The sequence below is a fragment of the Lygodium microphyllum genome, chromosome 14 (assembly GCF_053477565.2).
Source record: "Lygodium microphyllum isolate KBCC chromosome 14, Lygodium_microphyllum_v1.1.10, whole genome shotgun sequence".
Classification (NCBI taxonomy): Eukaryota; Viridiplantae; Streptophyta; class Polypodiopsida; order Schizaeales; family Lygodiaceae; genus Lygodium; species Lygodium microphyllum.
Window position 1 is genome coordinate 88,258,908 of NC_141148.1, and position 24,615 is coordinate 88,283,522.

General features: G+C 37.6%; 1 protein-coding gene across 12 annotated transcripts; it reads left to right on the plus strand.

Moving 5' to 3' along the window:
• Positions 1-240: 240 nt before the first annotated feature.
• LOC148025823 (uncharacterized) lies at positions 241-24,560 on the plus strand. Of its 12 annotated transcripts, none has more exons than XR_015693150.1 (7): positions 241-387; positions 532-613; positions 1,684-1,779; positions 2,100-2,178; positions 2,650-2,730; positions 10,759-10,856; positions 19,621-19,736. XR_015693150.1 is itself a non-coding variant. In XM_087693067.1 (6 exons), the coding sequence occupies exons 1-5, from the start codon at positions 284-286 to the stop codon at positions 10,836-10,838; spliced, it is 426 nt and encodes a 141-aa protein (XP_087549193.1). In that variant the 5' UTR covers positions 241-283; the 3' UTR covers positions 10,839-10,856; positions 24,383-24,560. The 12 variants fall into 12 exon arrangements, 10 of the variants coding, with proteins under 10 accessions (XP_087549193.1, XP_087549191.1, XP_087549192.1 ...); XR_015693149.1 differs by lacking the exons at positions 10,759-10,856; positions 19,621-19,736 and adding exons at positions 741-815; positions 930-992 and having other exon boundaries at positions 2,650-3,224; XM_087693067.1 differs by lacking the exons at positions 1,684-1,779; positions 19,621-19,736 and adding an exon at positions 24,383-24,560.
• The last annotated feature ends 55 nt before the right edge of the window (positions 24,561-24,615 follow it).

Below are 24,615 nucleotides of genomic sequence, written 5' to 3' on the forward strand. Positions count from 1 at the left end.
GATAAAAATACTAGAATGTCTTAATATTTTTTCTTTGAGCTCTATATAATATTTTTTCCTAAAAAACTTACTTGGAAAAAAAAGGTATAATGGAGGATTGTTACATGACAATCTATTGGCCCCTTTACCCTACTAAGTTGATCTTAAATTTCTAGTGCAATTAATTTCATTTTTAAAAAATTAAAAGTGGTTGTATTTGCTTCCAAAATCGTTTTCCTTGTCGTAAGACGGAAGTCTGAAGAAATTCGCAGAAGGGGGGCCTGAGCAAGCAAGCACTACTTGTATGGATGGATCGACTGCGTCTTCGGGAAGCCAAGGATTTCCTCGACTCGTGATAATGGCCGAAACCACCGTCTGCGCATCCTTCCATGCGGTCTCCTTCGCCATGTAAGCGACCCCTCCCTCCTTTCCCTTCTTCCCCCCCCTCCTGTCATTCACAGTCAGAGATTACTAGGTATCGTCGTCTTCCCGGCTCTGCGGTAATTATGCGTGGCCTGCTACATGCATGTGATCTTGGTAAGTTTGATGCAGTTACTGCTACACATTCATCTGGCACTTCGGCAAGGAGGCTGCAAAGCTACCACAAGCCAAGGGTTTCGGCTGGTTTACTCAGGTGCATACACAGAGACACAGACACAGACAGAGAGAGAGAGAGAGAGAGAGAGAGAGAGAGAGAGAGTGTGTGTGTGTGTGTGTGTATACATAAATCAATCCCCCATCGCTTGTTTTCTTGCGTGCAGTACTTGACCAGCTGCACTTTCTTTCTCCATTTTGCAACTCTCTGCATCTGCGTGCTCTCCCACATCCTTCCCCAGGTACCCCAACCTCTCACACATCCTTCCTAATTTAGCAGCCCTGGTGCAATTATTTGCTTTTTTTTCCCAATGCCATAACATTTCGAAGGTGCGATTACTTGTTGGGTTAATTAGGAAGAAGAATGGCTGAGCACACTGGCGGATGATCTGTCTTGTGCGGTGTTCTCCATTACAAATGTAAGCAACATTCTCTTCTGGTTCAAGTATGTGCTAACTCTACCTCCCAGCCCGCTCACCACGACTGCACCACGACTGCACCACGGTGTATGTAGTGCTTGGATCTCAGATGTTTGTCCTCAGCTTGATGGAATTTGATTCAACTTGAATCACTTCTCGAGCCTATTATAAAACAACACCAACATGTAGTTCCAAATTCAAATGCATGTCTATCCATATGTTGTTCTCCATCTTAGTGAGTCTACAAGGTCATATCAATATATAGTTCCATATGCCATTTTCTCCCCTATCTTCAAATTGACATAGACTTCTTAAGCTCAGGTTACCAATTTTGTTCAATTTTTTTCCACGCCACCTTGTGTCTTGAACTATAAGTAAACATTGAAATTTCAAGACCACTATCCGTCATAGATAAAAGTTGAAGCTAATCCTTCATTTCATCCATGTTATCATAGAATGGGAAATTGGAGAATATTTCATTTTGTTTAAATTTCTAGGTAGCATTATACCTAAAAGAGTAAACATGCAAGGTCGATGGGCTCGCCGATTAACCTTGAATTTAAAACATGCATTGACACATGCACAACAAGTTCTAAAGTATAACATCATTATAGTTGGTTTTGTAGTTTTTGTACTTGCTCTTAATCACGCTTATCTAATTTGACTTACATCTCTTGAACCAAATAAATAGGCTTGGTGCTTCACCTACATGGTTGACCTTAACACTTCATTTACTTAGCTCCATAATGGCAACAACGGACCTTGCCTTGTGTAATCGAACCTTTAGGTGAGATCTTGAACCAAGAATATTGCTACATTATTGTTATAATCAACAATATAATTTCAAGGAATTTGATGAATAAGCGACACAACATTAGGAAAAGAGAAGAGCTATTAATCATAAAAGCTAATATTAAGTTGTAGAATTACTAAACATACATAGCACAATTGATAAGGGGAAGAAAACTAAATCTATTGAGATATTTACAATGGTCAATTATTGGGATTTTTGCAATAATGTTGTTCAACAAGGATAATAAATATTGAGATGAGATTTGTGCACTGGTTCACATAAAGTTCAAATGACAATTACTTCCTTCTTCACAGTGCTCAAGCTTGGATAGTGGCTCGCACATTCCGTGTCACTTATCTAGCATGGATGCGCATATGCACTTGGATAAACAAGGTGACATTCAATCTCTTATTATGACAACTTGCTTAGTGTACATTAGCATGCTTTCTAATTATGCTTCACAAGTTGTCTAAGAAGACTATTGTGTTATATGTAGAGATATCCTTATCCTTTTCTAAATGCACTTCCTCAACCTCAAAGCACTCTTATCTTAGCTACAATTGCCTACATTGGAATCAAGATTTTCTTTGTCATCGGTGCCTATTACACAAGGCAATGATTACAAAATTGTATTTGTTGTATCTCTCTGTCTCTTGTATCTGTCATTGTCTCTCTCTCATTGGGTCTTATAAATCATGATTGTTGTGCTCAAGGATATAAAACAAAGATAATAGTGTATAAAGACCTTAAATACTAAATGCTACAGTCTTTGAGTCTAATCTATGGAAGCTAGCTTGTGTAAATAAAGGTGTAACACATATCTTCACATTATGTGTGTAGATGTAATGTCTCTGTGGTATGCAGATCGGATGCTGTACGCTCGCATAGTGAATGTCGAAAGGTCCCCAAGAACAATAGAACTCTACTTTTTGCACAAATTACAAGGTAAAAAGCATGAACGACATGAACAAGAGACCAATTGGGTGCAATCTTTCCCCATGCCTTGTGTGAGCACTCCATAAAGCATGTATTTTTATGTATTAATCATCTTCAAGCTCAAATAATAGCCCAAATTACAAAATAGCAAGCTTTTAGCTTTTGAGTTTGCTTTAACACAAAATAGGAATAAAGCTAATGGGCGGTGCCCAAAGAGTCTGGCATGCCCAATACAATGTCCAAATAGAAATAACATAATCGTGCGCCCATGCGCATACAAAATAATAATAAATATCGAGGCGCGAAAAAATATAGGCGTCATGCCTAAGGTATGCGCCCATCAAAATATAATCAATAAATTGAATACTCGCTATCCTCCAATGCTTTCCTCCGCCACTGCTGCTATCTCTACACATCAACTGAAGCATTCACAATCGTTATTAAAATAATACAATTAAACCGATAAAAGTGAATACCTAGCAGTCTTCAGCTACATGAATAAATCAACTGGTTAGAAATAAATCCTAACCTTAATTTATTACGAGTGCGCACTCTAAACTCATAAATGTTTATTAATTTAATATGCATTTTGCGGAATCACCTGCTATGGAATCACCCATGTGCACACTAAATTAATAAAACGTCCGAAAAGGGCAGGCGTCCCCATCAACTTCTCGCACAAAGAATTCACTTTGTGTATAAGCCCCGGTCATCAAAGTTTATGGAATCCACCGTAAAACCTCACGGAATCCACCATGGCATAGAATCCACCGTGAAATATGCCTCCTAGCATCATACCCCCGGGGTGGGATATCAATTGACCTCAATTGCTATTAGCTCAATGTGGAGCTAACAGAGTGGGGAAAGCATTTAAGTCTCTAGCGTGCATCCATTGTGCTTCCTCTACAGGATGGTTCTTAAATTTAACTAGATATCTAGAATATCTTCGGCCAGTTCTAGTGGTCATGAAGTCAGCATCTATGATAGCTTCAGGTTCAAGTATTTCAGTCTCTTCCTCTAACAAAGGTGAATTTTCATAAACAAGGTGTACAGGTAATTGGTCTCTAAATGGTCTTAATAAACTAATGTGAAATGTGTTGTGAATTTTCCAGTGAGGTGGTAATTCTAACTTGAATGCATTGTCATTAATTTTATGAATGATCCTAAATGGTCCATAAAATCTAGGGGTTAATTTAACAACTGGATGTCTATCTACACTTTGTAGTCTACGTTTTTCTATTCTCAACCAAACATAGTCATCAACTTTGAAATTCATTGCTTGTCTTTTCTTATTAGCTTGTTTGGTATATGATTACTGGGCTTTGGCAATCATGTCTTTAACCTCATAAAAAATAGTATTATGCATACTAGCAATATCATTAGCACTCTGAATTCTATTTGACAAAGATGCAACAGGTGTAGACAATCTATAACCATAAATCACTTCAAACAGTGCTTTCTTTGTAGATGTGTGCGGTGTATTGTTATATGCAAACTGTGATAAATGCAAATGTGTATCCCATGTCTGAGGTTTAGAAATAGTATAAGCACATAAAAGATCTAGAATAGTGCTATTAGTGGCTTCTGTTTGTCCATTAGTTTCAGGATGAAATGCAGATGAGAAATCAATTTTTGTGCCTAGGTTAGCAAATAGAGTAATCCAAAAGTTGTTACAAAATCTAGAATCACGGTCAGAAATAATAACTTTTGGTAATCCATGGTTAGTGAAAACAGTTTTAAAAAACAATTGTGCTGCTTGTGATGCAATTAAAGTTTTCTTACATGGAATGAAATATGCTTGTTTACTAAACCTATCTACTACTGTCCAAATCATATCATGGTTAGATTTAGTATTAGATAAACCAGTAATAAAATCCATAGAAATTTGTTCCCATGGTCTAGATGGAATAGATAAAGACATAAGTAATCCATACTGTTTACCATGATGTCTCTTAACTCTTTGACAAATCAAACATTCAGAAACAAAGTTAGATACATCAGTGTCCATATGCGGCCAATAAAAATCTTCAGTTAATGTACGTAAAGTAGATATGATACCTCTATGACCTTGATATGGGGGACAATGAATCTCATTCAAAACAAAAGATCGGAATGGAACTGTAACACACAATCTCTTTTCATAAAACATAAATCCATCATTATATGATAGTGAATCAATAGGAATCAAGTTATTTTGAACTAATTTATGCCAATCAGCATGAAAAGTAATATCCTGATGATAAGTATCTTTCATAGCAATCAAAGAATCAAAAGATATAACAGAAATATTATGAATGACAGGTCTTCTACTTAATGCATCAGCCACTACATTTTCTTTACCGGGTTGATATTGAATGATAGGATGAAAACTTTGAATAAAGGATGCCCATTTGATATGTCGGTCAGATATTTGGGGTTGGCTAAGTAAATGTCTAATACTTTGCTGATCGGTCTTAATCATAAATTCTGAACCCATTAAGTAGTGTTTCCACTGTCTTAATGCTTGTACAACAGCTAATAGTTCTTTGTCATATGTGGAATATTTCAGTTCAAAGGGTTTCAGTTTACAACTAGAATAGGCTATAGGATGATTGTCTTGCATAAGTACGGCTCCTATTCCTGATCCACTAGCATCAGTCACTACTAAAAAGAATGGTCTATTAAAATCAGGCAACTGTAAGACAGGGGTATGGGTTAATGCATGTTTCAACAAGTCAAAGGATTTCTGTTGATTGTCGGACCAATGATAGACAATACCTTTCTTCAGAAGTTTAGTCACTGGTAAAGCAAGTAATGAAAAATTACGCACAAACTTCCTATAGAAACTAGCAAGACCAAGGAATGATCGTAACTCATGCACATTTTTAGGTACAGGCCAATTCAATATTGTATCTATTTTCTTAGGGTCAACTTTAATTCCATCAGATGATACAATATGACCTAAATACTCAATTTCTGTTTCAAAGAATTCACTCTTTTCAGGATTTGAATACAGTTGATTATCTTTTAATAACTGGAAAATCAATGACAAATGCTCATAATGTTCTTTCTCATTTTGACTAAACACCAAAATATCATCAAAGAAGACAATAATACAATACTGATATTTTAAACATATACGATTCATCATTCTACTAAATGTAGCAGGTGCATTAGTCAATCCAAATGGCATCACTAAAAATTCATAATGACCAAACTGTGTCCTAAATGTAGTCTTGAATATGTCTGACTTATCTAGTCTCACCTGATGATAACCAGATTTAAGGTCTATTTTACTAAATATAGTAGATCCTTGCAGTTTATCCATAAGGTCATCAACTCTAGGAATTGGATACCTATTCTTTACAGTGATCTTATCTAAAGCTCGATAGTCAAGCACATACGATAGGTATTATTCTTTTTCTTGACTAACAGAATAGGTGCACCAAATGGAGAACTACTAGGTCTAATCAATCCTCTATTTAGTAATTCCTCAACTTGACTCTGAATTTCTTTTTACTCTATCTGGTTATGCCTATATGGTGCTTTGCAAGGTGGTTGTGTACCAGGAATCAAATCTATTTTATGGTCTTCTGGACGTGAAGGAGGTAAACCAAGTGGTAGGTCTTCGACAAAACAGTCTTTAAAATGTGCAAGAAATTCTTTATGCTTAGGGTGCATATGATCTTCTTTTACTTACAGTTCATTCACCCAAATGGGATAGGATTTACTACTTTTGCATAATGCACGTTTAGCTTGAGTATGCGAAAGCAGTGGGAAAGCATTAGATGCATGCATACCATACAATGTAATATGTTTTCCTTGAAATTTAATATTAATTGAATGCTTGGAATAATCTATATCTGGATTATGCTGATGACGCCAAGGCATACCTAAAATAATGTCACTCGACTGTAATGGAACAACTAGGAAATTTCTTCTTTCAGTGTATTGACCAATTTGAATTTCTAAGTCATGCACTTCCTGTGTACCATTATACCTAGTACCTAAGAATGCTGCTTTGATGCGATAATGCGTAGGTACAGTCTGTAATTTCAATTCTTTTACTAGCTTTGCTGAAATAAAATCATGAGTACTACCGTCATCATACAAAATAATCTTTTCCTTTCCATGCACTAAACATTTCATAGTCAATAAAGAATGTGGAGTTGGCATATCTGGTAAAGTATCCGAAGGAGTAGTAGTGTCGTCCTCATTTTCCGTGAAATCAGGCATATCTTCATGTTCGTCATCTTCCATTGCTCCAAGGTAGTTAATATGGGCAGGTGGCTTCTTTGAATGGCAATTTGCGGCTAGATGTCCAAGCTGGTGGTATTTATAGCATACTATAGGCTTGGCTTTGGTTACATTGTTTGCAATGGCGGGAAGTCTAGGTACATTAGGATTTGGCTGTGGAATAGGCTTTGGGTTTTGATTGGCATTGAATGGTAAAGCAGGTGGTTTTGCCCAATTTTTACGGAAAGATGATGAAGTGAAATAACCTTGATTAAATCTTCTAAAGTTTGAGTTGAATTGCTTAGATCCATAGTTACCATTGGCTTAGAATTGCTGTGGACGTCTGTCTCTACTTCGCAGCTTGTCTTCAGTGTCATGAGCTAATGAAATTGCGTCTTCAAGAGTAGCAGGCTTGAATATGTTAACTTCAGCGTAGTAATGCCCAAGGAGTCCAGACATATACTTGCGCTTGTATGTCATTTCAGGTACATCTTCAAGCATGCGTAACTGGAGTACTGCATTCCAAAAACGCTCTGTGTACTGAGGAATAGGCTCACGATCCCGTTGCTGAAGAAGATCTCATTGCTTTATGGCTTTCTCATGAAATTGTGGAGGAAGAAAATTCTGCATAAACTTCTTCTTCAAATTCTCCTAGGTAGTGGGACAATCTATACTCTTGCGTACTACAGTCCACCATAGAGATGCTCTATCCACTAAATGATTAGTGACACACTTGATTTTATCTTTTTCTGCATAGGTTTCCTCATGAAAGTAGTCGTCAAACTGACTAATGAATGCAAGAACAGTTTTTCCCTCTCGAGTGCCATTGAAAGTACGAAATTTGAAATTTCTTTTACTTATCTTTGATTCCTTGCGAATGGTTTGAGCTTCGAGAGTCGCGTCGATGGCACGTTGGATAAGATCTTCAGATTGAGGTTCTTCTTTGTTGGTAGACGATCTTTGTAAATTTGCCAATTGAACTTGCAATGCTTGCCTAGCTCTTCGTTCTTCATCCAATTGCATCATAATTAAGTCCAGCTTTTGCTCCATCGTAGGTTCAGGTAGGTCGCCTTCAGCCATTAAATTATCCATATGTGATTTCGTCATCCTGTAAAACTCAAAAACCTCTCACTCTCAAAATCAAGTTAGCGAGATGAGCGTAGCTCAAGTTCGGGAATACAAGGCTTATGTATTTTTGGGTGTGGCTTTCACAATCTTCGAAAAATCTATGTTTTATCCTTCTTCGTATGCTGAAAATGCTTTAGCAAACCTGCGCATGCGTAGAGTACCTTCCAATGAACAACTTTGCAGTTCGGAGTTTCTGCGCAGGAACAACCCTTCTATGAGTTTTGAACAGAAGTCATTTTTGACTCCAGTTGACTTATCTGACTTGCAGAGTACCAGACTAATGTGACTTGTAGAGTTTGTAGACTTGCAAAACTTAGTTGCTTTGCCTGACTTGCAGAACTTGACTTGAAAGAACTTGCAGAATCTGATTGCTCTGGTGTGACCTTAGCCTAGTTGACTTAGCTTAGGTGATTAAGCTTAATTAAAGGGCAACAAAAACGTCGATTTGAGGAGGGGAGGCGTTTTTCTTCACGCGGCGCAAAAATCAGAGGTCTCCTGATACCACGCGATTACGTTTTGTGAAGCTTAAAGCTTTTTTAAGCTTAAGCTAAGCTTCTTAAGCTTTTAAAGCTTGATTAGCTTTTAAAATTTTGGGATTAAGAGAGAGCTTATCTCTGTTCTTGACGACTTGATGTAGGAAAGATGGAAGTGGTCCTCCGCCTCTGCAGACCGGTCCCTCGCAGTTTGATGATGGAAACAAGGGTTCTTGATCGCCAGGAATCTGCCTGTATCGACCGTTCACGACGAGATTGACCGTAGAGCCCGATCGTTTCAGGAGCTCCGCCTTCGCACAAGATGGGTAGCGATTGGAAGCTCTTGATCTCAGCTTCGCTCTGATACCACTGGTGCGCAGATCGGATGCTGTACGCTCGTGTAGTGAATGCCGGAAGGTCCCCAAGAACAATAGAACTCTAATTTTTGCACAAATTACAAGGTAAAAAGCATGAACGATATGAATAAGAGACCAATTGGGTGCAATCTCCCCCCATGCCTTGTGTGAGCGCTCCACAAAGCATGTATTTTTATGTATTAATCATCTTCAAGCTCAAATAATAGCCCAAATTACAAAATAGCAAGCTTTTAGCTTTTGAGTTTACTTTAACACAAAATAGGAATAAAGCTAATGGGCAGTGCCCAAAGAGTCTGGCATGCCCAATACAATGTCCAAATAGAAATAACATAATCGTGCGCCCATGCGCATACAAAATAATAATAAATATCGAGGCGCGACAAAATATAGGCGCCATGCCTAAGGTATGCGCCCATCAAAATATAATCAATAAATCGAATACTCGCTATCCTTCAATGCTTTCCTCCGCCACTGCTGCTATCTCTACACATCAACTGAAGCATTCACAATCGTTAGTAAAATAATACAATTAAACCGACAAAAGTGAATACCTAGCAGTCTTCAGCTACATGAATAAATCAACTGGTTAGAAATAAATCCTAACCTTAATTTATTACGAGTGCGCACTCTAAACTCATAAACGTTTATTAATTTAATATGCATTTTGCGGAATCACCCACTATGGAATCACCCATGTACACACTAAATTAAACGCTCGAAAAGGACAGGCGTTCCCATCAACTTCTCGCACAAAGAATCCAATTTGTGTATGAGCCCCGGTCATCAAAGTTTACGGAATCCACCGTAAAACCTCACGGAATCCACCGTGGCATGGAATCCATAATGAAATATGCCTCCGGGCATCACTCTGGACCAAGCAATGCATAGGTGCCACTCAATGTTAATAGGTGCCTTTACAACCTATTCCAACAAAGTCCTTACAAATGTTACCACAAATAATGTCCTTATTTGCAAGTGGTTTTGAGTTTTCATAATATATTGATAGCTTCAGCTAGATTGAGTTGGAAGGAGAATGGAACAACTTCTATAGTGACTTCCTATGATAGATCAAGGTGCTAGCTAATCGTACTTTAATATGATAAAAGTAGCCTATGATGAAATCAATTGTCTTTCCCATTGAATAGACTTGTATTTCTTTTGTGTGGGAGGCAATATATGTGTTCTCTCTGTGTTTGGTGTTATCATCAATAATATGAGTGTCAAATAAAGTGTTTACTTATGTGAAATGAGGGGGGTTTAATGGTTGAATCCTTTGCAAGATATGGATCAAGCTCAACTAAACTCTCCTTAATTGCAATCTTAATAGCCAAGATTAAGAGGGATCACTACAAACTTTTTTACACACAAAAGATTGCCATTTAAGTGGTGTATTCATAGTTGAAAGATGAAAATGTGTCTTTATATCCTCATGGTAAACTCACAAATAAGTGATTTTTAAAGATATGTTTGAGATATGTGACATAGAGGGTTTCCAAGGCTATTTCTTGAGACAATTATTATTTTTCTCTAAAGTGCATAATTTGATCCTTAGAAGAAGGGTGGGAGCTTGGGTGGTGCAACTTTAAAATTGCATGTGTATCACTTGAGTTCACAAGAGGTATGTTTTACATCATAAAATTTTGGTAATATACAACATGCCTTTCTCTTTGTCTTGTATCTTTCTTCCTTATATATTCATATTCTTTGTTGTAAGAAGCTTGCAATGTCAACTAGATTAGAAGAAGGAAGAAGGTTGCCAAAGTAATTGGAATGCTAAGATTGTAAGGGTTTTTATAGCCTTTTTCATTGGAAGAGACATAAGAATATGTAGTGATCTATCGCAGTGTGTAGTGTTCTCCATCGCAAATGTAATCAACATTCTCTTCTGGTGCCCACCCAGTCTGCCCACTACAACTGTACCTAACTCTACCGAGCCCTTTGCGTAAGTCAAAGTTCCATTTCTCTCATATATGCCTTAATAACTTCACATTTTGCGCATGCATGCATGTGTGTGCGTGTTTGCACACTTCCATGTGTTCCCATTTTCTATGCTTGTGGGTTTTACTATGCTCATTGCTTATATATCAATATGCATTCCTACATCCATGTACACATGAGGCATGTGTATTTTTTGTGTCTCTCTATTATGAAATCAAACTTTCCCCCTATTAATTATGTTTTTCTAATCCAATCCTCTGTATCATATGTGCATATACCCAACAAGCAATTCTATTGCATGTGAACCTGCCTCAATCTATTACTTCTATGGTTTGGGTGTCTGCATTTCAATTTGTGTGTATATGTTAGTTCGGATATATATATGCATGTGTGCGTAGTATTTCCATATATGTGTGCATTAACAAGTGGAAATAGACATGCATATGTTTATATATGTGTATAAGCATCTCCTATGTAACTTGTGTGCATGTGAAATTGAATTGCACATTTTGGTGTTTATTTTGTCTATAATGTTATACTTCAATTGTACATGCACATGTGTTGTTATTAGGAAACAAAAAAGACTTATAGTTGTAATTAGCTTAATTAATCTTGAAGGTTATTCCTTTTTTTTTTGGTTTTGTCAAAGAGAGGATTGGGGAGAGAGAAAGAGGAGAGAGAATACTATAGAAGAGAGAGAAGAAGAGAAGCAAAAGAGAGAGTGAGTGACGAGGAGAGAGAAAGACTAGAAAAAGAGAAAGAAAGACAGAAAATGAAGAAAGGAAGTCATGAAAGCTGGGGAGAGGGAGAGAAGATGAAGGAGACTTGTTATTATAATCTGATGGGGAAATTCGAAATATATTGGGTCATGGATACAATATGATGTATGGGCATGATTGGGGAATAAGAAAAATCCAATTTTGACCCATATTCAGTGAAGAATTGAGTGTTGTAGTAAATCTGCAATAAATTTTTATAGGTAACTCCGATCGAGGAGTTTGTCACATAGAAAGGAAGCTTACTTGGAGTACTTTTAGCTCATGTATGGCATTAAATGTTGCCCATAATTTAGAATCAAATCTGATTGAAAACAGAGAGCTGTGTGTAAAACTGTCTGAACTGGGACAGGGTACCCATTGACTACATTTAAGCCAAGTTAGTATCCATAAGATGAGGGAACTCTTCCATGATTGAAGCTAGTCGCCAAGAGACCTCTTCAAGGAGTAATTCTTGCCATTTGATCAAGTATTCCATGATTGATCTTAAGCATATCTTCTTTTTCCTTTGACGTATGACTGCCTCTGGTGTATTGGATGATACCCTCTTCATCCATGGGAGGGAGCCCTTTTAAGTAATCCACTGATGATCCAATGAAAGGTTTGAGTTGACTCACATGAATAACATTGTGAATCTTGGTGGAAGGGGGTAATTCCAACTGATAAGCCAAGTTACCCACCTGCTTGATAATCCAATAGGGTCCATAGAACCTGTGAGCTAGCTTGTTGTTGGAGCCATCCTTAAGAGTGGCATACCTAGACTTAGGTACCTTCAGCAAAACCAAATCCCCTTCTTGGAATTCAATGTCCCGTCTTTTCTCATTAGCATAAAGCTTCATTTGATCTTGAGCTATCTTTAAGTTCAGCTTACATTGCTGAAGTAAGACTTGCATCCTGTCCAATTATTCCTTGCTTTGAGGATTGGTCTTGTAATTGAAGATGACATTGGGGAGAGAGACCTTATATCCATATAAAGCCTCGAAAGGTGAAACTCCAATGCTAGCATGGGTGGAGTTATTATAGGCAAACTCAGCCTAATGTAATCATGCATTCCAAGCATGCTGAATATCATGACAAAAGTGTCTCAGATAATTTTTCAACCATTTGTTGACCCTCTCTGTTTGACCATCAGTTTGGGGGTGATAAGCTGTAGAGGGAGCCAACTTGGTGCCCATAGAACTAAATACCACTTGTCAAAAATTGCTCATAAATTTTGTATCCCAATCATGCACAATGACGTGCGATAAACCATGCAATTTGAACACATGTTCCATGAATTGGCTGGCTACTTGTGTTATAGTAAATTGGGCTTTAGTGGGGATAAAATGAGCTGCCTTTGTGAGCCTATTCACCACCACATAGATGCTATTCCACCCTTTCTTGGTGAGAGGCAGACCTGTAATAAAATCCATGGTTATATGAGTCCATTTTCCCTTGGGAATAGGCAATGGCTGTAGCAACCCACCCGGCTTTAATGTGCTATCCTTGTTATGTTGAAAAGGCATGCAGCTCAAGAAAAAATCTTTAACATCTCTCCAAAGGCCCTTCCAATGAAAACTCTCGGCAATTTTGTCACAGGTTTTGAACACTCCCAAATGACCAGCTATAGGTGCTGAATGCATTTTTTGCATGATCTTCTGCTAGAATGGGGAAGTGTGAGGGATAGCAATCCTGCCATTAAGCCATAAAAGCCCATTTTTTAGTTGAAATGGAGAGTTTTCTGTACGTTGACCTTGTTGTAATTTCTAAAATATATTGCTAAAATTAGCATCCAATAGGTAAGCCTCTTGAAGCTCATGTATCCAATCACTATGCAATTCCATGATGGCCAAGACTTTACATGCCCACATTCTAGACAAGGAATCAGCCACTACATTGTCTTTCCTACGAGTATGGATAATGTCAAAGTCATAATTTTGCAATGTGGCCACCCATCTATGTTGCTTAGGAGTAAGGTTGGACTGAGATAAGAAATGTTTGAGGACCCTATGGTCACTCTTGACTCTAAACTTGCTACCATACAAGTAATGGTGCCATTTTTTAATGGCATGAAGAATAGCCAGCATTTCTTGATCATAGACGTTCATTACCATCTCATTTTTAGCAAGTTTTCGGCTTTCAAAAGCTATTACCCCATGTTTTTGCAACAATACTGCACCAATACCTCACCCACTAGCATCACACATAATGGTAAATTCCTTGGAGAAATCAGGGCAAACCAAGATTGGGGCTGAAGTAAGCAAACCTTTCACCTGGTTAATACTTCTATGTGCAATGGCATCCTAGAAAAATGCTTCTTTCTTCAGCCTATCAGTGAGAGGAGGTGCAATAGTGGCGTAGTGTTGAATAAATGTGCAGTAGAATGAAGAGAGACCCAAGAATCCTCTCAAAGAGGTGGTCCAAATACTCTACCTTAGTCTAATCTGACACATGCACTTTCTTTGGATCAGCTGTAATGTCTGCCTCACTGACAATGTGGCCCAAATACTCTACCTTAGTCTGCATGAAGGAACATTTTAACTCCTTGGCAAAGAGTCTATGATGTCTAAGTACATCAAATACTTGCCTCATGTGCAATAGATGAGCTTCTAATGAATGGCTATAGATGATAATGTTATCAAAAAATACCAACAAAAATCCGAATAAAAATGGTTGAAGTATTTTATTCATTAGGCTTTGAAAAGTGGCGGGTGCATTTGTCAAACCAAAGGGCATAACCAAGAAGTGATAAAGCCCATGATCAGTCCTAAATGCTATCTTAATCTCATCCCCTTTACGTTGCGTATTTGATGATAGCCGGATCTCAAATCAATCTTTGTGAAATATTTAGCCCCTTTCAGCTCATCTAACAAGTCATCCACCCTAGGGATAGAGTATCTGTTCTTCATGGTGATCTTATTCAAAATCTCTATAGTCTATGCACATTTTAAATGAGCTATCTTTCTTTTTGACCAGCAAGACAGGTGATGCATAGGGAGATGAGCTAGGCTCTATGAGACCCATATCCAATAAATCCTTGACTTGCTTGGCTACTACTTCTTCTCTTTCGCATTTGAACAACCTGTAAGGAGTCTTATTCATCGGCTTTGAGTATGGTTCCAAATCAATGGGATGGTCAACAGCTCTCTTGGGAGGTAGTGCTATAGGTAGTTGAAACAAATCACTATACTCATCAAGAAGGGCCTCTAAAGTTGTATTATTTTGCATATTGCTAGACTGATCTGTATTTTCCTTATCTAATTGCAATACAAAAATCTGAGAGCATTTCTTGAACTCTTTCTTAAGTTGTTTGGCTATAATGAGCTGATATTCACTATTGTTTTAGATTCCTTGTAAGTGAACAAGCTGTCCATCATTGAAAAAATGCATATACAACAAACTTTAAGAGAAATCCATAGAAGTGGTGCTCAAAATCTTCAGTCAATCACAGCCCAACACAATGTCTATTGGCCCCATGTCAAGTGCAATTAAGTCTACATTCTACCCACAATTTTCAGCAAGGTGAATATGTACAGCTGGGCATATTTGAATACTAATTTCTTCACTCCCATTGGCAACTTGCACCCTTAGTTGTTGCTATAAATCAGTGGCAAAACATTTCAGCCTATCCATGATTGCTCTATTTATGAAACTTTCCTATGAATCTTGCCTTGAAGATGAAGGGTATTAGGACTCTTGATCATGTCCAAGCATCCAAGGAGATAGTACAAATAGTGGCAGTAGCATGTGAATCATTCTTGTCACCCATAACTACACGTACGTGATCACCAGGATCAAAAGGAAAGGTGTCTCTAGGGTCAAAGAACTCTTCTTGCCCAATTTCTTCATCAACTCATCATTTTCAGCAGTAATTACAAATGCACTTACATCCTCATGGTCATCCTTAGAGTTTTCAAAGACCAACATACTTTGGACTCTTGCCTTTGCATTTCTATAAGCACATTTGGAAGCATGTTCAACGGTGTACTTTTCCCCACACTTGAAACAAAGCCCTTTTTCTTTCCTTTCTTTGTACAAATCCATGGGAATGGATCATTGACCTCCAAAGGCTGAGGTATTCTTGTTCTTGATAACCCCTTGTTTATTCTCAGCCCTGCCATTGTTTGATGCCCTGAAATTACTGGTTTGCCTTGAGGCATTGAAGGTTGGGTACATGGGAACTCTAGGGGTGCTAAATGCCATATTTGCACCACCATAACTGGCCCCAAACTAGCCTTGCCTTACAGCAGCTCTTTGCTGTCCAAAATTGGACTGTGTAAGCCCTCTAGGTTGCCCAAAAGATGGCTAAGATAAGCCTCTTTGCTATCCATACTGTGGTGAACTGAAGTATCCCTTCGATACTTACGGAAGTATCTTTTAGCCAATTCAATAGTCTTGAACAAATCAGAAGGTGACTGCACTGAAATATCAGCGGATAACTGAGGATCCAAGCCATATATATACTCATGCATCTTTGCATCACTTATGGACTCAACATACATCATTAGATGAAGAAATTGATTTGTGTAGTCCCGAACTATCAAGGCACGCTGCTCTAAGCTATACCATTATCGGGCAAGCTTATCTTTCTCTACGGGGGACACAAAAACTTGAACCATAAGTGCTTTAAATGCATCCCAAATATCAACTTGTTGATTTTCATTCTTAATATACCACCACCACGTATGAGCAAGTCCTTCCAAGTGGATCGTGGCAAAGTGGATCTTTTGGTCATCATTTCTTGGCAAAATATCAAAGTAGTCTTCAAGCTTTGAAAGCCATTCTTCCAATTCAGCTGGGGAAGAGGATTGGCCATTGAATTTGGAGAAGATAATCTTATCTCTTAGCTCTCATTCATGAGGAGTGGCATATCCAAACTGTCCCAACTGAAATTGATCATTTTGAGTGCCAAAAGTGGTGCTATTATGAGAGTGATTCTTGCTGCCAAAAGACTGCTGAAACCTTATTGAAGGCATAGGGGCTGATGGAAGCTGAGAATTTCCCCGTGACACATTCCCTAATGGGTCCTCTTGCCTATGAGAAGGCTCGCCCATCTCAAAGCTACTATTGGGAATGTCTATTCTTCCTAAAATTCCTTGAGAATTTGCATAAATTGATGGGAAGGTGGTTCTTTCAGCATGTACATGTGACCGATCTTCTTGCTCTTTTCCCTTCAGTTGAATCTCCAACCACTCAGAGAAATTGGAATTAAGTGTGTCCATGGTGGCTCTCATTTGATGCATTTCCAGCATCAATTCAGCATGATTTTCTATGTTTGTTGCTATGCCTACAAGTACAACCTCTTGTCTTTCCAAAATAGCCTCATGTCTTTGATGATGCCTTGTCTCATGCCTACATAGAGTGTCATTAAGAGCACTGAGGCTTCCAATGTCATGAGGATACTCCTTGTAATCCATTTCAGGACTGTTCTCAGTCCTTGGTTCTCGTGCATCCTTGATTTGTTGCTGAACATCTTCATTGGCCTTGGTTTTTCCCTTATTCCCAGCCATGGTTAGGTGTAGTCTCGTTAGACCACCTATCACTATTCTACCCATAACTTAAGCTAGGAAGCTCCCATTGACATACTTTTTTATTCAAGTCGAAGCCAAGGATGCCCTCTTCGAATTGAGCATAAGCATGCACTCCTAGGTTTTATACAGAGAATTCTGTAATAGGAAAAGTACTATTGTACTGTGCAGTCCATCACCTTGTCTATACCTATAGGAGGCCTGTTTTGACCTGTAAGTATCTTGTAGGGTTCAACTAGAGCTCCAAAACTGATCAAGGCCCTTAGTAGGACTTGTGGGTACTTTGCAAGACCTGCACCTCAGTTCCTGGGAATAGGTATACTTCTGTAAATGCTAGCAAATTGCTTACAACACCCTGTGGAGGTCAAGAAAAGGGGTTGCAAGGGATCAACTTGTCACTGCATGACTGAAAGGTCATCCCACATGGCATAATACATTGCCCAATCATCCCAATTCATTGTTTGCAACCTTATTCCAGAACTGAGCATGTCATAAACATCTCTTAGCATAATTTTCCCATTCCCTTACATCTTATATACCGCCAATGTAGCAGGTATTCTTCCTCCATTAATTTATTCCCATATTTTCCCACGTATTCCCCATCTCTTACAGGTTTATATTTGGCAAAGAATTTGTATTCATCTCATCGTCCACCAACAAGTAGTTCTTTAAGTCATGCCATATGGCACCTTGTATGTGTATGTGTGTTTTACACATGTGTGCATGTGTGTGTGTGTGTGTGGGGGGGGAGAGAGAGAGAGAGAGAGAGAGAGAGAGAGAGAGAGAGAGAGAGAGAGAGAGAGAGAGAGAGAGAGAGAGAGAGAGAGAGAGAGAGAGAGAGAGAGAGAGAGAGAGAGAGAGAGAGAGAGAGAGAGAGAGAGAGAGAGGCCTATTAGAGGCTACATATGGTGTGATATTTTAACATTTATGTTTTTTGAAAAGAGAAGGCTTGAGGAGCATTATACAGACAACATGTAGGATTGGTTTTAGGTTTGTGAAATGAGTCATTTATAATATAGTATAGATGTATATGTATGCACTATATATATATATATATATAGGACTTGGATCTTGGATGTTTTACCCTTAATATTAATTGAATTTGAATCAATTTGAATTATATCTTCCCAAATTTGAAAAGGTGGTACCAACATGTACTTCCCTTGAGGGGTTAACTATGTGTATACCCTCTATACCATGTGTATTTAAGGTCTATTTATAAATGCCTCTATCTATGAATTATCCCTAGAAAAAAATCCATTTTCTATTCAAACTATAAATAACCCGTTTGTATGGCACCTTTTTGTAAGTTTAAAAAAGGTGTAAAAATGCTATTTGAAAAATTCCTTATGTAAACCCATGTGATATGAGGGCAGGGTGGGGGGGAGGTGAGGGGGGACACTAGAGGATGCATGTTGTGTGATATAAGAAAATTTTTGGTTTTTGAAAGATTAAACAAAGGAGGCTCAAGAAGCATTATATAGACGACATGTAAGATTGATTTTAGGTTTGTGAAATCAGTCACATATAATATAGTATAGATGTATGTGTATACAGACCAACTAGTATATATGTGTGTGTATATATACAACTTGGATCTCGGATGTTTTTCCTTGAGTTTAAATAGAATTTGAATCAACTTGAATTACATCTTTTCAAATTTGAAAAGGTGGCACCAACATGTAGTTTCTCGAGGGGTTGATCACTATATGTGTACCCTTTATATCACATGAGTTTAAGGACTGTTTATAAGCGTCTCTATCTATAAATTATTATTGAATAAAATACACTCCTTTTCTATTAAAAATATAAATAACCCCTTTGTATGACACCCTTCTGAGTTTAAAAAAATGTGTAAAAACGCTATTTGAAAAATTTATTATGTTGAACCACATGATAGGCATATATATTTATCAATGACCCTCTTCTTCTCACCCCCCCTCCCCCCCTCGTGCCCCCCTTGGTAGTTCTAATGCATATGGTTTTCTCCATCTTCACAAGTCTATAAGGTCATTCAAGTATTAGTTACATATGTCATTTTGTTCCCATGCCTTCAGCTCATGGACTTCTTAAGCTTGATTTAATAGTTTTGTTCAATTAGTTGTAGGGGAATCGCAATCAATTTTTTTCCTATTTCTACATACCTAGAACTATAAATGAACATAGAAAATTCAGGGCCACTATTAGCCATAGGTAAATGATAAAGCTCATGCTTCATTTCATCCATGATGTTGTTATAAAATGAAAAATTAAAAAACTTTTCACTTTGTTTGAATTCCTAGTTAGCATCATACCTAAAAAAGTAAACATGCAAGATTAATGGTTTCCAAGATCAAACTTGACTTTAGACATCCATTGACTCATGCTTCTCACAACAAGGGAAAGTTATAAAGTCTAACATCATTATAATTGGTTTTTAGACATTGAACTTGCTCTTGATCCTATTTTTTCTAATTATCTCATGTTCCTTGAATCAAATAAATAGGCTTGGTTCTACACCTTTGTGGTTGACCTTGACACTTCATTTACTTAGCTTCATAGTGGCAACAATCGACATTGCCTCGTGTAATAGAACCTTTAGGTGAGATCTTAAACTAAAGCATATTTATATTATTGTTATCATGACCAAAAACATTTAACCTAAATTTAAGAAATTTGACAAACAAGTGGCATAACATTCAAAAAAGAGAAGAGCTATTAATTACCAATGATAATAAAAGATTTTAAAATTTTGTAAAAATGTAGAATCGATCAAGATATATAGTATAACTAAATAAGGATAAGAAATATCAATCTAGTAAGATATTAGTGATGCTCAAATATCGAGATCTTTGCAATAAGATGATTCATCAAGAACAAGAATAATCAAAATTAGTGCAAGGGTTCATATAAATTTCAATTGATATTTGTTCTTCACTGTGCTCAAGCTTGGATGGTGATCCGCATATTTTGTGTCACTTACCTTGCATGGATGCACATATGCACTTGGATAAACAAGGTGACATTCAATCTCTTATTAAGACAACATGGTTTGGGTACATAATCATGCATTCTAGTTATGCTTCACAAGTTGTCTAAAAGAAATATTATATTGTGTGCAAAGATATCCTTATCCTTTTCTAAATGCACTTCCTCAACCTCAAAGCACTCTTATCTTAGCTACAATTGCCTACATTGGGATCAAGGTTTTCTTTGTCATTAGTTCCTATTACCAAATGCAATGATCACAACATCATACTTGTTCATACACACATGTATACACACAGACATGTGCATGTGCACACACACATCAGGTCTTGTAAATCATGATTGTTGTCCTCAAGTACAAATAATAGAGACAATAGTGTATGAACCCTTGAAGCCAAACACTTTACATTTTGAGTCAATTTGTGTAAGCCAACTTCCATAAATAAAGGAGTGAATCACATCTTCATTTTATATATATGCAAATATAATGTCTCTAGCTCAAACAATGTATGTGTTATTCAATTTTAACTTACACCTACACCAATTAAGTACTTATAAATTTTACCACGAATAGTGTGCTTATTTTGTAAGTGGATTCTATTAGTTTTGATAGTAGATTGTAGGATCTATCTAGATTGACTTGGAAGGAGAAGGATGGAAAACTTCCACAATGATTGAAAGGTAGAGCGTGAGTGAGAGCACACAAATGGAAGTAAGAGCTATGGCAGATTGATCAAGAGAGTAAGAGAGAGAGAAACCACATGTGGGAACTCCAACAGTCACAATGTGTGACATGCTCTCCCTTAGTCAATAGTCACTGAAAGAATTTAAAAAAAGTGATAGTGATAGGTACTCTCTACGTGAAGTTTACAAGTGTGTAGTCATAGTGTGTGTAGTGAATACAGGGCGACACAGGTACAAACAACTTTATCCTAGCAACCTTCCACTTAAAGGTAAATGTGTCTCTAGTGAGGGGAGAATCAGAAAAGAGTGACAAAGTACAAATGTACATAAAGTACAATAGGATAAGAAATAGACGCCATCTCATTCTAGGCCCATCATATTCCTAAGGAAGGTAAAGTGTTTTGCTGAGAGACTTTTAGTGAGCATATCAGTAAGATTCTCGTCAAAATTGAGATCTTGACAAGCTCAATGGACTTGTTTTCTACCATCCACCTAATGAAGTGATAGCACATCTCAATGTGCTTTGTCTTTGCATGGAAGACTAGATTATTGGTCAACTGAATAGCACTCATAAAATCTAAATGCACTGTAGGAGCAATAGTCATACCAAGGTTTAACGGCCTAACCATAGGGCCTCCTTGCAAGCCTCATTGGTGGTTGTAATATATTCTACCTTAGTAGTAGACAAGGCTATGCATCTTTTCACCCTTGACATCCAAGAATAGCACCTCCATCAAAGGTGAAGACATACCCAGAGGTGGACTTCTTATTATCCACATGTCCTGCATAGTTGGAGTTAGTGTAGCCCATGGCTGTAGTATCATGGCCGCCATAGTAGATGCACATATCTATAGTGCATTTCAAGTACCTCATGATACTCCTCATGACATTCCAATGCCACTGACCAGGTGTAGCTATATAGCAGATGCACATATCTGTAGTGCCTTTCAGGTACCTCATGATACTCCTCATGGTGTTCCAATGCCACTCACCAAGTATAGCTATATAGTATCTTGGCCACCATAGCAGATCCATATATCTATAGTGCCTTTTAGGTACCTCATGATACTCCTCATGTCGTTCTAATATCACCAACTAGGTGTAGCTATATAGCATGCCACAACTTCCATTGCAAATGATATGCCAAGGTGAGCGGCTATCATGGCATAGGCTATTGTATATAGATATCCTCAATGCAAGTCCCCATGTAACAAAGCATTTGTCACATCCATTAAATAAAGGTCCATATCTAACTATGCAACCAAGGCCAAAACCAATTGTAGGGTAGTCATATGGATTACAAGACAAAATACTTCATCAAATTCAACACCATGCTCTTGCTTAAAACCCTCAGTAACCAATTTGGCCGTATAGGTTAGCTTGGGGCATCCAAGGGTACTCTTCAACTTGTACACCCACTTATATGGCAATGCTTATTTTCCAATGGGCAAAGGAACAAAATCTCGTGTATGGATTTTGTGCAATAAATCAAACTCAAACTGCATGGCCCTCTTCCAAGAGTGACTATCACCTCTACGTATGGTCTTCTAATACGTAAGGGACTCACCAGAATCTATCACCATAACATAGTCCATGGAGGGCACAAACCGATTAGGCTGACATCTATCTCTAGGAGACCGTGGGCTATGGGACCTACACATCATTTCCAACATCATGATCATGGGTTACTAGAACATTAGCTCCATGCTATCTAGCTCGTTGTATGGTAGCAGGAGGCTTCTCCTTAAAGATCACCTTGCTTATCTCAACTACTTGCCTAGGCTACTTATACATCTTCTTCTCATGGAAAACAACATCATGGCTGTGGATGACCTTCTAAGCTTGTGAATGCCATAGGTGATAGCCCATCTCAACTACATCCTCATAACCAAGAAAGATGCATTTCGGTGACTTAAGATTTAGCTTATTGTGTTTGTTCTTGGGTATATGGTAGAAATCCTCACATCCAAAGACTCTAAGATGTGCATATGAGAGGTTTTCTAGACTATATCTCCTCCGCAATCTAACAACCAATAGTAGTGCACGGAGATTTGTTTATCAAATGTATGGTAGTAGAAACTATCTCAGCCCGAAAGTATTATGGTAAGCCTACTTGACTAAGCATACTTCTGACTCTTTCTTAAATGGTCATGTTCATATGCTCAATGATACCATTTTGGGGTAGTGTGTAGGGGGCGATCAACTGATACTAATACCCCTCTTATGACAAAACTTCCTAAATGCCTTAGAGACATATTCACCCCCATTGTCAGAACTTAGGTATTTCAGCTTACATCTAGATGGATTCTCAACAAGAGCAAGCAAACTACATGCTTGCCTTCTAGAAATACAATGGTCACAAGAATCAAAACATTTGTAATCAAGAGACAGAAGATAGTGCAAACAAGCAAGCATTTTCATTCCCTTTAAGGATACATATCCAAGGTGATGATGCCACAAAGATACATGTGGTATGTCAGGCTCACAACCAAAAGATGTTTAAGGGATCTAGATATAAATAAATGATAGAGACTACTAACCTTGGCATCTCGAGCAAAAACAAGTTTTCCACATGTAATCTTTCATGTGCAATCACCAAAAGATAGCTTGTAGTATCCAAAGAGAAGGCTTTTGGTCAAAGCCGATACATGATGTACATTATGCAAAGTAAAATAGCTGCTTGAAGGAAATTACAATGATACATTCTCAATGCCAAGTCATTTTCCAATCTGTGAACATAACCTGTCATTCCACGATGGGATTGAAACCAATCCCTATGTGGGGTAACATATAAAGAAGTCCCCTGAATCAAGCAACCAACACTGAGAATATGTAAACGAAGCATCAATCGATTGAGAAGCATCAAGAGAGGAAACTACTAAGATATACTCATTATCTGACTCAAGTTGCACTATATTTATCTATTCAATCTTTACACTGGATTTACTAAGGGCAATGCTACGATCATCAAACTTTTTCTATAGTTTGCCCTTGCTTTCTCTTTGCACTTATCATCGTGCATCTTATGGCACTATGACCAAATATAACCCTGGTTTTCACAATAATGAGCAAGATTGTCTGCAAGATTAAGACCTCTGTGAGTCTCTACAATGGTAGTAATTACTACTCTTACCATTGTATCAACTCCTAACAGCCAATGCATAAGAAGTATGGGAGATATCCACATTATTTCTATTTATTTTCATTGTGAGTAAAGCACCCTCAACGTCCTAAAGTTTTAAGCCATCCTTAGGCATATTAGCATATGTGGCTATATAGAAAGTGTCCCATGACTTGGAAAGTGTCATAAGCAAGAACAAGGGAGGCAGGCTATCCTTGAACTCAATGCCCTGTGAAGCCAATGGTTGAAAATAAAATGAAATTCATTCAAATGCAAAGAAACCTTGATGCAAAAGAATAAACAATGATAAAATTTAAAAACCTACTATTTTGCTTATAATTTGCAATGTAGTTCTTATTGTGTATAGAGATTTTTTTGTGCGTATAAACATGTTGGATCAACACTTATGTTGTTGTACTTGTTCCATTAAAAACTTTTATGAACTCTAAAATTCTATCTTTCCAATGTTTACTAGGGTTTACAACATCCTTACGCTTGAGCTTGAAACTTCCTCAAGTACTTGGGTGCATCAAAATCCAATCCAACTTATAGTACTTATCACAAATCCAATTATCACCAATATATTTTCTATTGAAGACCTCCACTGCAAGTATATTACTGATATTTTTCCTCTTGAAGACATCTATAATAACCAAATAGAAAAGTTACATATCAGCATGTGTATAATTTACAAATGTTCTCTCCAAA